The 18369-nt window shown below is 44.6% G+C and overlaps 1 protein-coding gene and 1 long non-coding RNA gene across 2 annotated transcripts in view; both read right to left on the bottom strand.

The window, feature by feature from the left end:
• Nucleotides 1-18369, bottom strand: part of AVL9 (AVL9 cell migration associated) — a 71898-nt gene that overhangs the window by 49458 nt on the left and 4071 nt on the right. The window contains exon 2 of the mRNA XM_073332959.2: nucleotides 2373-2493. Within this exon, the coding sequence (XP_073189060.1) occupies nucleotides 2373-2493 (121 nt within the window). The remainder of the gene's footprint in view (nucleotides 1-2372; nucleotides 2494-18369) is intronic.
• On the bottom strand, nucleotides 9852-16774 carry LOC140907318 (uncharacterized). Its single transcript, XR_012157449.1, has 3 exons — nucleotides 15824-16774; nucleotides 11047-12132; nucleotides 9852-10459 (listed from the first exon to the last, which is right to left on the bottom strand). It is a non-coding gene; the product is annotated as an uncharacterized LOC140907318 (long non-coding RNA).

An 18369-nucleotide genomic window follows, 5' to 3' on the forward strand; every position in this document is an offset into this window, starting at 1 on the left:
GGCCACTGAGCTGGTGGTTGCCATTGAGGTGGCCAAGGTGCTGGAGGATCTAGACCTCCTGCTGCTGGACCTATCTGAGTGCTAGGACTCCACCTCAGACTCCGAGGTCTCCGGAAAGGAAGACCATGGAGGAGTGGTACGGGGTGGTGCCGAGCCTCTGGGGATTGATGCAGTCCCCCAACGTGGGCGGTCGCCACCGGGGAGTGGTGCAGCGGAGCTGGGGAGCGGTGTGACATAATTGATGGCTTGCCCCTAGATCAGATAGGAGGCCGGGTTATCACTGGTGCCTCGTCCCTCCTTGGAGAAGGCAGTGCCGTCAGGCAAATAAGGTCCTGCGCCACCTCAAAAGTCTCCATAGTCGAGGGGAGTTCAATGTCCCACCCATGACAGTCTGGAGAACGGTAGTAGGCTGGGCTTGATTGGACCCCTTGCAGGGAAGGAGTCGACGAGCCCCTAGGAGGCACTGGGCCCGAAGCCAGCTGGATGGGCTGAGCCCTCGCTGCCACTGGCTCCTTAGGCTTAGGAGGGGGATCAGCATCTCTCCTGCTTCTTTTTCTTCTGAGGCACCGGGGATGAAGATCAGCGCCTGCCACAAGTCTTATGTTCAGCGCCGTCTCGGTGCCGGGAATTCTTAGCTTCCTTCCTTGGTGCCAGCTCACACGCAGTCGGCACCGGTACGCTGCGCACAGAGGCGGCGGCACTTGGCACGGGCTCCGCTGATCTGGGGTTGGACTGCAGAGGGAGGGCTGCCTCCATGAGGAGAATTCTGAGTCTCTGCTCGCGATCCTTAAGGGTCCTCGCAAACCCCTTGCAAATGCGGCACTTGTCCTTTTGGTGACTCTCACCGAGTCACTTCAAACAAGAAGTATGTGGGTCACTCTTTGGCATCAATTTCCCACAGACTTCACACGATTTGAACTCTGGTGACCGAGGCATGCCCCAGTGTTGGGGAACGAACTAGGGCGGAGGGGAGAGGCCCCGGCAACGGAACCTTAAGAGAAACTACTAACACTACTAACTAAATACAACTGACAGTGGGACATTACTAAAGGCACTTGCAAAAGCAAGAGTGAGGGAAGCTTCAGCTAGCTGTCACCAGCGGTAAGAAGGAACTGGGGGGGGCGGGGGGGGAGTCGGGTCGGCAGGGCCCTATATTGGGCGCCCTGAAGGCATGACTCCAGGGGGCACCCAGGCCAACCCTATGGATACTGCTGGGGAAAAATCTTCCGGCTGTCATGCACGCAGCGCATGCACACCTGATTGGAACTGACATGAACAAGCACTCGAAGAAGAAACAGACCAATTGACTGTACATGGCACCACAGTACACAATGAAAGGTACCACGGTACATAAAAAGTACGGTCACAAATGCACAAAGCAAAAAATCTGGAATGAAACAAAAAATTTCCCTCTAATCTTTCAGTTATAGGACCCTTTGGCATTACTTGTAAAAATAAAATACTTTCAAGTGTTCATTTTAAAGTGATCCCTGTTTCTCCGGCACTTATAGTGCTATTTTGGTACTGATTCAGAATTTGAAACTGCAAGTCCCAGACAATAGGACTTGTGTAAACTAATCCTTGGTTTCTCAGAGACCTGGTCTTCTTGAGGAGGAAGCATAAAGCAAGATTAAGAGAAAAATGTTAAATAAAATATTTCATTTTTCCATCTATAGACAGAGCAAAACCATCTATAGATATATTTACCTGTAGACTGCTATACCTTGGCTAAGTCCTAAATAGTAACAACATCGCAAAATGATTCTCCCACCTTTTCATTCTGAAGGCCACTACTCTTCATAGCAAGTCCTCCTGCCCTTCTTATTGGTTGGTTCTCACTATATGATTTCTGCAGACTGTCCATAAGGATCTGTAGAACACATTTTGAGAACCACAGATCTATTTAAGCAAAAACAGATTGCTTTGTTCACAAGCTTTTGAATACTTTTTCTCCTACCTCCATAAATATTTACAGGACCAGATTTCCTTAATGAAGGTTTTGGGGACTGTGGGTTATTTTATTTTATAACCATAGGCAAGTGAGGTTGTAACCTTTAAAGGAACCCCCTGTATTCAGTGAAGATTTCCTGCTGCTGGATGCATTCTCATGATCAGGGTTCAGTTTAAAGGCGCAGGTATTTTAAGTTGCTTCTTTTTACAGATTCCATTTCTGTAAAATCCATTTCTGCAGTTGTGGACTAAACTACAAAATAAAGATTAATAGAATTCAAGTAGTCAGAAGCCTGGTTAATTAATAGTTCAAGTGTCAGGATTCTTTCCCCCCTAGTAGAAGCACACAGGAGGACCCAGTGTCTTCAGCTACTGCCACAGATCCCCACTCACATGCTGTAACCTCATGTTTGATTTCTTACCTTCTTGATAGTTGTGAGCTCCATCTGGCAAGGCAAGGAAAGGCAAGTATTTCCATTCTTCTGGTAAACTGTGGCTGTCATGTCCTTCTCCTGAGAGGAGGGGAGGATAGGAGAATTCAACCTGAAAAGGGGCAGGGGGGGAGGCCATGTTATTCAAAACAGAAATAGATACAAACTGCCACACAAAATCAGTCCAGCAGTGCCTCAAGTCTAGAATTTTGTCTCCACTGGAGGCTAGAACCAAGTGCTTCAGACTAAGGTGCAAAAAATTCCATTGTGAACAACCTGCATGAGGGTCTACATCCTTTATACCATCTACTTGTAGATGATGTCACTACAGTAAAACCTCAGAGTTACGGGAATGGGAGTTGTTCGTAACTCAGAACAAAATGTTATGGTTGTTCTTTCAAAAGTTTACAACTGAACATTGACTTAATACAGCTTTGAACCTTTACTATGCAGAAGAAAAATCCTGCTTTCCCTTTATTTTTATTAGTTTATGTTTAATACAGTACTGTACTTGCCCTTTTTTGGGGAGGAGGGGGTCTCTCTGGAGCTTCCTGATTGTGTACTTCCCTTTCCAAACAAGGTGTGTGGTTGACTGGTCAGTTGGTAACTCTGGTGTTCATAACTCTGAGGTTCTACTATATCTATATTTATAACTAAGTACTATTTTGGATCTTATTAAGCCCTTGCCTTCAGTAATCTCTTGGTGCAATAAGTTCCACAGGTTAGTTGTGTGCTAAGAGTATTTATTTTTATCAGTTTTAAAAGTGTTGCTTTGCAATTTCATTTGATGGCCTTTTGTTCTTGTATTGGGAGAAGAGATAAATGGGAACTTCCAATTTACCATCTGTATCTCATTCATTATTCTGAATACCTCAATCGTATCCCCTATTCATCATCTTTCTAGTTAAGAATCCTAATCTTCTCAATCTCTCTTCATATGAAGTCTCACTATACATCTAATCATTTATCGCCCACCTCGGGACCCCTTTTTTTTTTGGTGTGTATTTCTAGAGAAGGGTTGACTAGACTTGAACAGAATACATTCAAGGGGAAAAACATAGCATTTATTTATATAACGCCATTATAATACAGTCAGTACTTTCTATCCCATTTTTTATGCAACCTAACTTTTTATTGACCACTTCTGTGCATCAAGTAGATATTTTCATTAAGCTGTCTAGTGACACCTAGGTCTTCTGCCTGACTGGTTATAGTTAAAATAGAATGTAAAAGAATGAACAAAGCATCTTGTTTTGTGCAGTTGAAAATCTACACCTACTATATGGTTTTGAGGGTGGAGGGAAGAAAATGTTTTCAATTCAAGTACACAAATCAATTTGTCAGCGATTGAAAGAGAAAGGATGACCCTTAAAATGTAAGACTCTACAAAAGTAACAGTAGTGCAGACTAATCAAGCAATCACTGGAAAAGTGAGTGAGATGGAGGTTCTGCTTTACCGAGTCACTGACATTATGGGTACTATCTTCAACAGTATAATAAATGTGACTCAATGTAATATTGCCAATTAAAAAAATCCCACAGAAATTTCTAAATGTAATAGTTAAATCAACTTGTCACAATGAGGGAGTGAGAGCTCTAGCCAAATTTTCATTTATCATTAAAGAGAGCAGAGGTTATTAAGGGAAAAAGTATAATTTCTGATAGAAGATGTTCAGCTGAAGATCAATCAGTTGTCAAACTTGTAAAAGTACAGTATTTTTCAAACATTGTGAACTTCCATAGAAGAGCATGCAAAGAAATCATGTAGGAAATCATTTCAATAGTATATGGTGTGACGGGGCAAGGCCAGATGGCTATAGAAAAGTAGTGGGAGATAGATATATTAGCTCCAGGCTAAACAAATCCCTGGTACCAGGTTAAGGCACGATCAAGAGGCATGCTTAGTCATGCAGGAGACCCTTCCTCAGGAGGATAACTTACACGAGCAAGTGAGGATATCATCTGACTTGATGCCAATCCAAAAGATCGAGGCAGCCAACATGATTAATTGCAACAGAGATGTGTTCTCTACAAAACCAGGGCGGACGACTGAGACCTATCACCGTATCCACATGATCCCCGGAGCCAAGGTAACATTGAGACCCTACCAAATCCCACTTCTGATACCAGTTGTGACAAAGCTCTATCCTTGCCTCCGTGGGTCCCGCGTTTCCTGGCGGATTGCGCTAGCCTCAGAGGCTCACTGTGATCCTCCACGTAACCTTTCTTTCTCTAGAGACAAGGGTCACAGTCTACTGAGCCGTTTTCATCATAAGCCAGCAAGGGACGTGAGGAGAAGTTATCCTTCCTTGCATAGTCTCTGTTGTCTCCCAGTCTCAGTGATTAATCAGGGGGCAAAGGGGGGGGGGAGCCCGGGCCCACCCTCTACTCCAGGCTCCAGCCCAAGGACCCTAATAGTATCAGCTATGGTAGCTGACCTTTTAGAAACATGACATGTACAATTCCCAGGGCTACTTCCCCCACAGCAGCCCTCACTTCCTCAAGCTCCACTTCACCCTTACCTGAGGGCCTCCTTCCTTGTGCCTGATAATGGTGTGTACAACTCAGTCTCTCCAACAGCGCAACTTCCTCCCACAGCTCCTGACACGCACACCCACCTGTCTGACTGGGAGGCTTTTAACTAGTTTCAGCCAGCCCCTGATTGGCTTCAGGTGTCCCAATCAACCTAGCATTCTCCCGGCCTTCTGGAAAGTTCTTAATTGGCCCCAGGTGTCTTAATTGACCTGGAGCAGCTGCCATTTCACTTATCCTGGTACCAGGGATTTGTTTAGCCTGGAGCTAATATATCTATCTCCCACTACTTTTCTATAGCCATCTGGCCTTGCCCCATCACAATGGATAATCAAATTTAAACCCCAATAATAATAATAATAATAATGGTGTGGGAGGGACAAGGGGAATCAAGAGTAGTAGAAATCAGTAAGAAAATAAAATGGGAATTCCATTATGTCACCTTTACTCCAGATGCCGTTGAGTTGTGTGACACATCTATATGGGGGACGACGACACACACACACAAAAAAAAACCCAGCCTCACAAATTGCAGTGTTGGTTTCAAATTCGCTTATTCCCGATTCATACTGTATCTCACACCATCATATGCAGGAATAGCTCCAGGCAATGCCAGAGAAAAATCAAAACTTCCTATGGTCACAGCCGCCCTGCACTTAACACTATAATTTTCTCACAAAGTACATGAGAGACACAGAGAGAGAGAGAGAGAGAGAGGGAGAGAAAAGACGCAACAGAAAACGTAACTGATTTAAAGATAATTGTATTCCAGGATTCTACTTAAAACTCCTTTCTACTGAAAATGTATAAAAGATTGCTTGTTTCGTTCAAACTCAGCAATCAAGATAAACAGGAGAAGCATTTGGCTTCCAAATGAAAGAGGAATAATAGAATGAGATAGTGTATCCACGAGATAGCAATTGTCTGCAATTTGACAGATTGTCAGTAAAAACTCACAGGGTATGTCTACACTACGGAATAAGGTCGAATTTATAGAAGTTGTTTTTTTAGAAATCGGTTTTATATATTCAAGTGTGTGTGTCCCCACAGAAAATGCTCTAAGTGCATTAACTCAGCGGAGTGCTTCCACAGTACCGAGGCTAGAGTCGACTTCCGGAGTGTTGCACTGCAGATAGCTATCCCACAGTTCCCACAGTCTCCGCTGCCCATTGGAATTCTGGGTTGAGATCCCAATGCCTGATGGGGCTAAAACATTGTCGCGGGTGGTTCTGGGTACATATCGTCAGGCCCCCCTTCCCTCCCTCCCTCCGTCAAAGCAAGGGCAGACAATCGTTTTGCGCCTTTTTTCCTGAGTTACCTGTGCAGACGCCATACCACGGCAAGCATGGAGCCCGCTCAGGTAACCGTCACCGTATGTCTCCTGGATTTGGCAGACGCGGTACAGCACTGCTACACAGTAGCAGCAACCCATTGCCTTCTGGCAGCAGACGGTGCAGTACGACTGGTAGCCGTTCTCGTCGTGTCCGAGGTGCTCCTGGCCACATCGGCTGGGAGCGCCTGGGCAGACATGGGCGCAGGGACTAAATTTGGAGTGACTTGACCAGGTCATTCTCTTTAGTCCTGCAGTCAGTCCTATTGAACCGTCTTATGGTGAGCAGGCAGGCGATACGGATTGCTAGCAGTCATACTGTACCATCTTCTCCCGGGCAGGCAAGAGATGAGGATGGCTAGCAGTCGTACTGTACCATCTTCTGCCAAGCAGCCATGAGATGTGGATGGCATGCAGTCCTTCTGCACCGTCTGCTGCCAGCCAAAGATGTAAAAGATAGATGGAGTGGATCAAAACAAGAAATAGACCAGATTTGTTTTGTACTCATTTGCTTCCCCCCTTCCCCTGTCTAGGGGACTCCTTCCTCTAGGTCACACTGCAGTCACTCACAGAGAAGGTGCAGTGAGGTAAGTCTAGCCATGTATCAATCAGAGGCCAGGCTAACCTCCTTGTTCCAATAAGAACAATAACTTAGGTGCACCATTTCTTATTGGAACCCTCCGTGAAGTCCTGCCTGAAATACTCCTTGATGTAAAGCCACCCCCTTTGTTGATTTTAGCTCCCTGAAGCCAACCCTGTAAGCCGTGTCGTCAGTCACCCCTCCCTCCATCAGAGCAACAGCAGACAATCGTTCTGCACCTTTTTTCTGTATGGATGCCATACCAAGGCAAGCATGGAGGTCGCTCAGCTGACTTTGGCAATTAGGAGCACATTAAACACCACACGCATTATCCAGCAGTATATGCAGCACCAGAACCTGGCAAAGCGATACCGGGCGAGGAGGCGACGTCAGCGCGGTCACATGAGTGATCAGGACATGGACACATATTTCTCTGAAAGCATGGGCCCTGCCAATGCATGCATCATGGTGCTAATGGGGCAGGTTCATGCTGTGGAACGCCGATTCTGGGCTCGGGAAACAAGCACAGACTGGTGGGACCTCATAGTGTTGCAGGTCTGGGACGATTCCCAGTGGCTGCGAAACTTTCGCATGCGTAAGGGCACTTTCATGGAACTTTGTGACTTGCTTTCCCCTGCCCTGAAGCGCATGAATACCAAGATGAGAGCAGCCCTCACAGTTGAGAAGCGAGTGGCGATAGCCCTGTGGAAGCTTGCAACGCCAGACAGCTACCCGTCAGTTGGGAATCAATTTGGAGAGGGCAAATCTACTGTTGCGGCTGCTGTGATGCAAGTAGCCCACGCAATCAAAGATCTGCTGATATCAAGGGTAGTGACCCTGGGAAATGTGCAGGTCATAGTGGATGGCTTTGCTGCAATGGGATTCCCTAACTATGGTGGGGCCATAGACGGAACCCATATCCCTATCTTGACACCAGAGCACCAAGCCGCCGAGTACATAAACCGCAAGGGGTACTTTTCAATAGTGCTGCAATCTCTGGTGGATCACAAGGGACGTTTCACCAACATCAATGTGGGATGGCCGGGAAAGGTACATGACGCTCACATCTTCAGGAACTCTGGTCTGTTTCAAAAGCTAAGGTAAATAAAGGGACTTTATTCCCAGACCAGAAAATAACTGTTGGGGATGTTGAAATGCCTATATGTATCCTTGGGGACCCAGCCTACCCCTTAATGCCATGGCTCATGAAGCCATACACAGGCAGCCTGGACAATAGTCAGGAGCTGTTCAACTACAGGCTGAGCAAGTGCAGAATGGTGGTAGAATGTGCATTTGGATGTTTAAAGGTGCGCTGGCGCAGTTTACTTACTCGCTTAGACCCTAACAAAGAAAATAACAGAACGCCACTAGCCGTCACCTTCAGTCCCCAACTAAAACCCCTCCAACGCATTATTAAGGATCTACAACCTATCCTAAAGGATGACCCAACACTCTCACAAATCTTGGGAGACAGGCCAGTCCTTGCCTACAGACAGCCCCCCAACCTGAAGCAAATACTCACCAACAACCACATACCACACAACAGAACCACTAACCCAGGAACCTATCCTTGCAACAAAGCCCGTTGCCAATTGTGCCCACATATCTATTCAGGGGACACCATCACAGGGCCTAATAACATCAGCCACACTATCAGAGGCTCGTTCACCTGCACATCCACCAATGTGATATATGCCATCATGTGCCAGCAATGCCCCTCTGCCATGTACATTGGTCAAACTGGACAGTCTCTACGTAAAAGAATAAATGGACACAAATCAGATGTCAAGAATTATAACATTCATAAACCAGTCGGAGAACACTTCAATCTCTCTGGTCACGCAATCACAGACATGAAGGTAGCTATCTTAAAACAAAAAAACTTCAAATCCAGACTCCAGCGAGAAACTGCTGAATTGGAATTCATTTGCAAATTGGATACTATTAATTTAGGCTTAAATAGAGACTGGGAGTAGCTAAGTCATTATGCAAGGTAGCCTATTTCCCCTTGTTTTTTCCTACCCCCCTCCCCAGATGTTCTGGTTTAACTTGGATTTAAACTTTGAGAGTGGTCAGTTTGGATGAGCTATTACCAGCAGGAGAGTGAGTTTGTGTGTGTATGGGGGTGGGGGGGTGAGAAAACCTGGATTTGTGCTGGAAATGGCCCACCTTGATTATCATGCACATTGTAGGGAGAGTGGTCACTTTGGATGAGCTATTACCAGCAGGATAGTGAGTTTGTGTGTGTGGTTTTTGGGAGGGGGGTGAGGGGATGAGAGAACCTGGATTTGTGCAGGAAATGGCCCAACTTGATTATCATGCACATTGTGTAGAGAGTTGTCACTTTGGATGGGCTATCACCAGCAGGAGAGTGAATTTGTGTGGGGGGGTGAAGGGTGAGAAAACCTGGATTTGTGCTGGAAATGGCCCAACCTGATGATCACTTTAGATAAGCTATTACCAGCAGGACAGTGGGGTGGGAGGAGGTATTGTTTCATATTCTCTGTGTGTATATAAAGTCTGCTGCAGTTTCCACGGTATGCATCCGATGAAGTGAGCTGTAGCTCACGAAAGCTCATGCTCAAATAAATTGGTTAGTCTCTAAGGTGCCACAAGTACTCCTTTTCTTTTTGCGAATACAGACTAACATGGCTATTACTCTGAAACCTGTCAATATTCCCACTGTTATTACTGCTTGCTGTGTGCTCCACAATATCTGTGAGAGTAAGGGGGAGACGTTTTTGGCGGGGTGGGAGGTTGAGGCAAATCGCCTGGATGCTGGTTACGCGCAGCCAGACACCAGGGCACTTAGACGAGCACAGGAGGGTGCGGTACGCATCAGAGAAGCTTTGAAAACCAGTTTCATGACTGGCCAGGCTATGGTGTGAAAGTTCTGTTTGTTTCTCCTTGATGAAACCCCCCGCCCCTTGGTTCACTCTACTTCTCTGTAAGCTAACCACCCTCCCCTCCTCCCTTCAATCATCGCTTGCAGAGGCAATAAAGTCATTGTTGCTTCACATTCATGCATTCTTTATTCATTCATCACACAAATAGAGGGATGACTACCAAGGTAGCCCAGGAGGGGTGGTGGAGGAGGGAAGGAAAATGCCACACAGCACTTTAAAAGTTTACAACTTTAAAATTTATTGAATCCCAGCCTTCTTTCTTTTGGGGCAATCCTCTGTGGCGGAGTGGCTGGTTGGCCGGTGGCTCCCACACCGCGTTCTTGGGCGTCTGGGTGTGGAGTCTCTGGAACTTGGGGAGGAGGGCGGTTGGTTACACAGGGGCTGTAGTGGCAGTCTGTGCTCCAGCTGCCTGTGCTGCAGCTCAGCCATACACTGGAGCATACTGGTTTGGTCCTCCAGCAGCCTCAGCATTGAATCCTGCCTCCTCTCATCATGCTGCCGTCACATTTGAGCTTCAGCCCTGTCTTCAGCCCGCCACCTCTCCTCCCGGTCATTTTGTGCTTTCCTGCACTCTGACATTATTTGCCTTCACGCATTCGTCTGTGCTCTGTCAGTGTGGGAGGACAGCATGAGCTCGGAGAACATTTCATCACGAGTGCGTTTTTTTTCTTTCTAAGCTTCACTAGCCTCTGGGAAGGAGAAGATCCTGTGATCATTGAAACACATGCAGCTGGTGGAGAAAAAAAAAGGGACAGCGGTATTTAAAAAGACATTTTATAAAACAGTGGCTACACTCTTTCAGGGTAAACCTTGCTGTTAACATTACATACATAGCACATGTGCTTTCGTTACAAGGTCGCATTTTGCCTCCCCCCACCGCGTGGCTTACCCCCTCAACCCTCCCACCTCCCTGTGGCTAACAGCGGGGAACATTTCTGTTTAGCCACAGGCAAATAGCCCAGCAGGAATGGGCTCCTCTGAGTGTCCCCTGAAGAAAAGCACTCTATTTCAACCAGGTGACCATCAATTATATCTCACTCTCCTGAGGATAACACAGAAAGATAAAGCACGGATGTTGTTTGAACGCCAGCAAACATATACTGCAATGCTTTATTGTACAATGATTCCCAAGTACGTGTTACTGGCCTGGAGTGGTAAAGTGTCCTACCATGAAGGACGCAATAAGGCTGCCCTCCCCAGAAACCTTTTGCAAAGGCTTTGGGAGTACATCCAGGAGAGCCACGAATGCCAGGGCAGAGTAATCCTTTCACATGCTTGCTTTTAAACCATGTATAGTATTTTAAAAGGTACACTCACCGGAGGTCCCTTCTCCGCCTGCTGGGTCCAGGAGGCAGCCTTGGGTGGGTTCGGGGGGTACTGGCTCCAGGTTCAGGGTGAGAAACAGTTCCTGGCTGTCGGGAAAACCGGTTTCTCCGCTTGCTTGCTGTGAGCTATCATCTTCTTCGTCCCCAAAACCTGTTTCCGTATTGCCTCCATCTCCATTGAAGGAGTCAAACAACATGGCTGGGGTAGTGGTGGCTGAAACCCCTAAAATGGCACGCAGCTCATCATAGAAGCGGCATGTTTGGGGCTCTGACCTGGAGCGGCCGTTCGCCTCTCTGGTAGGCTTGCCTCAGCTCCTTCAATTTCACGCATCACTGCTTCGGGTCCCTGTTATGGCCTCTGTCCTTCATGCCCTGGGAGATTTTGACAAAGGTTTTGGCATTTTGAAAACTGGAACGGAGTTCTGATAGCACGGATTCCTCTCCCCATACAGCGATCAGATCCCATACCTCCCGTTCGGTCCATGCTGGAGCTCTTTTGCGATTCTGGGACTCCATCATGGTCACCTGCAGCTTGCCACACTGGCCAAACAGGAAATGAGGTTCAAAAGTTCGCGGTTCTTTTCCTGTCTACCTGGCCAGTGCATCTGAGTTGAGAGTGCTGTCCAGAGCAGTCACAATGGAGCACTCTGGGATAGCTCCCGGAGGCCAATACCGTCGAATTGTGTCCACAGTACCCCAAATTCAAGCCGGCAAGGCCGATTTAAGCGCTAATCCACTTGTCTGGGATAGAGTAAGGAAATCAATTTTAAGAGCCCTTTAAGTCGAAATAAAGGGCTTCATTGTGTGGACGGGTGCAGGTTTACATCGATTTAATGCTGCTAAATTCGACCTAAAGTCCTAGTGTATACCAGGGCATAGTCTGTTATATACCTTCCAAGTTATAGACCATGAAATTACAACATCATAAAGAGTGCTGGAGCAGTTACAACGGAGAAAGGGATTTAGAATGTATAATTTGATTGTGTTCCAAAATTCAGACATCCTGGCTGCAAACAGTAACTGCTAACAAAAATATTACTGGAATGAGGAATATGGTCGTTTGCCTTCACGATATAACCTTGGAAATAGAAAATGCAAAAAATAAATTTTAATACACAAACGTTTGTACAACATTGTTCCTCGCAAGGAATATACTATAGTAAGGATATGGAAGTCAGTATCTCTGCTTGCTTATAAGTGATGGACTTATTAATTTCAAAACAAACTGAAGAACTTTAAAACTATATAGTTTGTAAATTATATGATGGAATAACCTCAAACACTATTGACAAAATAAAAAGGAGAGAGAGAAAACTGGACAAATGGATAATTTAAAAACAAAGTTGGACGGACTAAAATTCTACATTAAGAGACTTTTTAGGTGCCTACGTGTCACTGGAGTAAAATTTCAAATTGGTATTTGTATGCAATAGAACTTAATGTGTACATAGTGATTATTAAATATCTAAAGACACACCTTAATATCTACATTTGATATTTTGACTTTAGCGCCATCTAACAATTATAGAACAGAAGTTTAAAAGCCATGTACATCTCAATTATAATTTAAAAAAAAAAAACATTGTTAGTAGTTTAACTATACACAGGACTGGTAGCATGGCTTATTAATAAGATTGCCCAACACTTCCTAATATGAGACTCTATTTTCAGTTGCTTATAATCAGCTTGCCAAAATGTATCTATTTGCGCTGGAATTTTTCATGCCAGATGTCTGCCTGAGGTAGTTTGTTTTTTTTTTTTTGGGGGGGGGGGGGGAGGTTAGAAAATTTCTGCCGTTTCCAAGAATAAGACTTAAAAAAAAAAAAAAAAAAATCTTTTCTCTAGCTCTTCTATGCTTTGGAGAAGGGAGCTGATTTTTGTGCCAGGGAAAAAAACATTTTGCCATCCCCATGAAAATCTGCCCAAATTTGGCTCAATTATAAACCCATGAAAAATTGCAGTTTGCACATGCTCAGAAGAAATTTCTTAGAGCTCTGAAGATTCTGTCCACGCTGAGCATTCTCAAGCCTTTCACCGTCTCCATGTATGACCAGACTACGCATGTGCCATTCCCACAGAAAGATTGAGTAGGCTCCAGCTCAGGGCTATGGGGGCATAAGTGGTTTTTCATTTAACAGCTGTTCACAGCTGCTCAGGTTTGGTATGGGAACAGGCACCAGAACTAAGAGCTGGGAGCCTATGCTCTCTGTGACACCCCTTAATTCAGCTCCCAGGTGTGGATGCATTGTGATACAGTCTTTAGTTACATGATCACATGGACCCATGCCTCATTCAGTGTACTGGATGGACCTGCATGGGGATAAATGAGGGTTCTGTAGCAAAGGAGGCTGGTGCGTGTAGGATCCCTGCCTCATTTGTTGCAGAAGGCGGAGGGTGTGTAGTGAATGAGGCTAGGAACTGCAGGAACAGAAAGGATGGTTTCATAATTGAATGCTGCCCTGGAAAATTGGCTGCTATTCCTACTTCTGCCACAGAACTCCTATGTGACATTAGGCAAGTCACTTACAACTAACTTTTCACAGATGACCACAGATCGTGTGTTCTTCATTTGCTGAGTGTCCATCTTATATCCTGGAGTCTGATTTGCTAATGTGCTGAGCACTCAGAGCTACAACTCAAGTCAATAGGAGCTGTGCTTTGAACAAAAAATAATGCTAAGTGGTCTGAAAAATCAGTTCATAGGAGTCTCAGACTGGACACCCAAAATTAGTGGAAGCTTTTGACCTTAATCAGTTCCCCCATCTGTAAAATGGGGATAATACCACCTATTCTCATAGGGGTTTTGTGAAGCTCAATTAATGTATATTTATGAAGCACTCAGATACTATTGTGATGAGCACCACAGACAAGCTCATGAGAAAAATTAATAATTCTGTCTCCAGAGCACGGTTTGAACAACGTGCAGTAAATAAGGTGTGTGGCCACACACTGAACAATGAGGAGACAATAAAATATTAAGTGAGCATCCTCCATCCTATGCATTGAATGAGGCAGGAGCCTGTGGAACAAATAGTATGTAATTAAAGACTGTATCATATTGCATATGCACAAGGGGGCCGAACTAAGGCTGTACAGGCAACCTTAATTCTGAATTTCCTAAGTTTTGAGTGCTTGACTTTGCAACCTTAATAATCTGCTTTTAACAGTTTGTAGAATAAACAGTTCAAGTCAAGAAAAGAAGCTCTGCACAAAAGACTCACTTTATTCCTATTGAGAGGAATAATCTGAAGGTTTAATCTGAAGCACTTGCTGAAATTGTTATACATAATAGAGTGAAAAAACAAGCCCCAGGTAGCATTAGTGTCTATAAACACTTTGGACTCAATTCTTGGTTTATTTTAACATTTCCCTCCCATCGTACTGGCAAACAAACCATAGAATTAGTGTTAACAACTTCAAACAGTTGACAGAGAAAACAATGACACACCTACATCACAAATACCATTAACTCTATTAGACAGGTACATATATACAACATCAAATTAAAGTTTTCCCTTCATTTTAATAGATAATAAATTTGACTTTGTGTTCCCTTTAGACTCCTTTTGGGCTCCCTTTCAGACTTTAAAAACAGCTGATAATCTTTCCTGAATACCTTTTATCATCATGCCCCGCCCTCTATCACCAAAACTATAAATAGGACAGCTACTTAGATACCAGTGGTTTGAGCATTAGCTTGCTAAACCCAGGGTTGTGAGTTCAATCCTTGAGGGGGTCAGCTAGGGATCTACGGCAAAAAAAACTGGGGTTGGGTCTTGCTTTGAGGAGGGGGTTGGACTAGATGACCTCCTGAGGTCCCTTCCAACCCTGGTATTCTATGATTAGAGTATCCCTCAAAAATCTGACTTCTTATATTAATATAACATTCAGATACAGTAGCTAGTGTAAATAATTAAAATTAAAATAAAATAAAATATTCTTAAACACCCAACCCAAAACCCTACAAACAAAATCTTCATATTTGACTTCAGAAATGTTCCCAGTAACGTTTTCGGATATTCTTTGCTATTTCTCAATTACAGTTACTCAAACATTTTGCTTTCATAAAGAGCACTAGTCAAAAAAAGGAAATTAAATGGAGGAGTCCTTCAGGACCCTTTTCCTGCACACTTTTCCTTGAAGACTAGTCAGACCAGTGACTTTCCTACAAGCTAAGAAAGGTTGCCTTTCCAGAAAGTCACATTTAGCTTGGGGGGGGAAGGGTGTTACAAGCCTGTCTTGCAAAACTCTTAGAGGATGAACGTGCAGTCTCTGCAGCAATCCCACAGTAGGGGATTGAGATCTGAACACCATATCCCAGAGTGGATCACAGAACACACATTGTAGTCCACAGAAAATGCCCCAGTGAGAATTCCAAGCAGTACTGTCCCCCTTGGCAGGCACAGTATCTCCTGGTGTTCCAGGGAGTGCAGCTTCTGTTCAATGCTTTCTCCCACATCTACCTACCCCGGCCAGCTACACTGACTCATACAAACAGGGGAACCCGTGGCCCTACTCTCAACCTGCCACATCCACTTTGTAGAAGTTATTTCTTGAGCACTGCGTGGAGAACACAAGAACTGGGGCAATGCTCCTTATGCCCTCCTCCTCCCATGTTCATCCATATAGACTCCGAACACAATCTGCAGATTTGGTATTTATATATATATGGTGCAGACTAGACATTAAAACAAACAAACAAGCAAACAAAAAACGGAGAGCGAGAGGGGGGGAACGGATGGAGAGAGGCAAGCTCAAAAATATCTTACTTTCTTCTCTAAGTCACTGATTTGAATCCGGCACAGGTTAGTAGTCACTTAGACTTCAGAGTCTCAGGTGAAGGAAGTTTGGTGGTCTCAGTCCAGTTCCTGGTTGAAAGATTTCCGCCTCACCAAAACTGCACTATGATTGATTTTAATTTGTCCATCTTATTGACAAGCCCAGCACAGAGGCCATTTGGGCATGGAGATCGGTATCTTCTAACCCCAAAGGTCATCTCTCCAGGAGAACACATTAATGGGGCAGTGGGGGAAATCATTCACTGCTACTACATAAGCTGTACCTGTCCTGTGGCTTAGTTTCTCAGACTGCCAACCTGGTACCTTTCATCAGCAGTAAATTTTCTCTCTTTCTTTTTCTATTTCCCCCCCCCCTCTCTCTCTCACACACACACACACACACAAATAAAAAATAGTGTCTTTTAATCAGGCATCATATAATTGCTCTCCCAAAACTTAAATGTAACACATTAGCACCAGTTGGTCATCTTGTGTCAGAATGTCATCCCAAACTGAAATTAGATAATTACATGCCAAACAGAGATGCTGTTTGGTAATGAAATCCAAGAAAGATTTTGTTCCTTAATATTTGTAACTTTTCCTATGCTCTGATTTTTTGTGTGTGGATAGGTTGTGGTAATAAACAACTAAACCAGTCTCAGTGGAACCCTGAGAGCTGCCAAGTTAAAACCCGTACTGTACAGAAGGCAAGGAAGAGCAGGAGCAATCATATTATAACGAGTGCTTTACTGTGCAATTATGGGGAGTCAGTTTTGATTATCTGATTCAGACAAAGGGTCACAAGGCCTGATTCACGGCTGGCCTGCACCTTGTGTAGTCATTTACACCAGTGCAAAGTAGGTGTAAAATGCTACCAAATCAGAATGGTAACATTTTACATCCATTCCATATTGGCACAGGCTACTACACAAGGTGCAGAATAGCAGTGAATCAGGCCTGCACAGTTTATAAAGCTGTATCTTGGAAGTGCTGCTGGTCTTTCTGACTATACAGTCTGAGGCAGGAACACAGCTGAAGGGGAAGCGGCTGCTCCCTCCTATCCATTCTCCGGCCTTACTGCTCTGTGGCTGACCAGACAGGCACTAAAGATAATGGTATTAAATATTTTTAAAACAACCCATTAGATGTTATTAAATATCCTAAGTAATTTTATTCATAGTAAAAAACTATTTTGATTAAATTAATGCCACTGGGGACTTTCGGCAACTTTCATAAGTTGATGAATGACATTTGCTATTTTATTTTTTATCCAGAAAGTGACATTCCGTATAATTTATCGCAACAAATGCATCTACACAGCAAGTGGCAGAAAGTCTCAGAGCCTGGGTTGACAGATTCAGGCTTGCACTACGGCACTAAAAACAGCTGAGTGGCCCTTTGGGCTCAGGCTTGAGCTGTGGCTCTGAAGCAAAGGGAGGGGTTTATGCTACACAGCTGGTTTTAGCACCGTAGCCTGAGCCATATAAACTAGCCATCATGAAGTTTAGACTTGAAATTAGATGAAGGTTTCTAAACATCAGAGGAGTGAAGTTCTAAGGGGAGCAGTGGAGGCAAAAGACATATCTGGCTTCAAGACTAAGCTTGATAAGTTTATGGAGGGGATGGTATGATGGGATAGCCTAATTTTGGCAAGTAATTGATCTTTGACTATTAGTGGTAAATATATCCAATGGCCTGTGATGGGACACTAGATAGGGTGGGATCTGAGTTACTACAGAGAATTCTTTCCTGGGTGTCTGGCTGGTGAGTCTTGCCCACATGCTCAGGGTTTAGCTGATCGCCATATTTGGGGTCAGGAAGGAATTTTCCTCCAGGACAGATTGGCAGAAGCCCTGGGGGGTTTTCACCTTTCTCTGCAGCGTGGGGCACAGGTCACTTGCTGGAGGATTCTCTGCACCCTGAAGTCTTTAAGCCACGAGTTGAGGACTTCAATAGCTCAGACATAGGTCAGGGGTTTGTCACAGGATTGGGTGGGTGAGATTCTGTGGCCTGCGTTGTGCAGGAGGTCAGACTAGATGATCATAATGGTCCCTTCTAACCTTAAAGTCTATGAAAGCCTGAGTTTGTTGATGACCCGGGCCCTGAGACTCAATGCTGCTCGCTGTGTAGACTCACCCCGTAAGTGCTGCACAGAAATCCATCATAGCACAGTATTCAAATAGATTATCGCCTTTCTTAATGTATTGCTGCAGAACATATCAAATACCAGAGGGATCTAGTCTCCAAGACAGTGTCTTCTTCCCATTCTAAGAAGTCATTATCATATCCACATCTTCTTTGTGGTGAGGAGGTATGGTAAGTAGCTCTTTCTGAATATTTCATCAATGTCACTACAAAAGTAGTCAATAATGGATGCTAAACCAGCAGTATACTTAGATGCCTGCTGCTACAGAGAAACTGAACATACGGCTCCTCAACATGCTTAAACTCTACTAGCCTGAGAGATGCCCATGATCTGTTCTTGAAATCAGGATTCTTGATTTCATGCTGCTTCTACACACTGCAAGTCTATCTCA

The sequence above is a fragment of the Lepidochelys kempii genome, chromosome 2 (assembly GCF_965140285.1).
Source record: "Lepidochelys kempii isolate rLepKem1 chromosome 2, rLepKem1.hap1, whole genome shotgun sequence".
NCBI classification, from domain to species: domain Eukaryota; kingdom Metazoa; phylum Chordata; order Testudines; family Cheloniidae; genus Lepidochelys; species Lepidochelys kempii.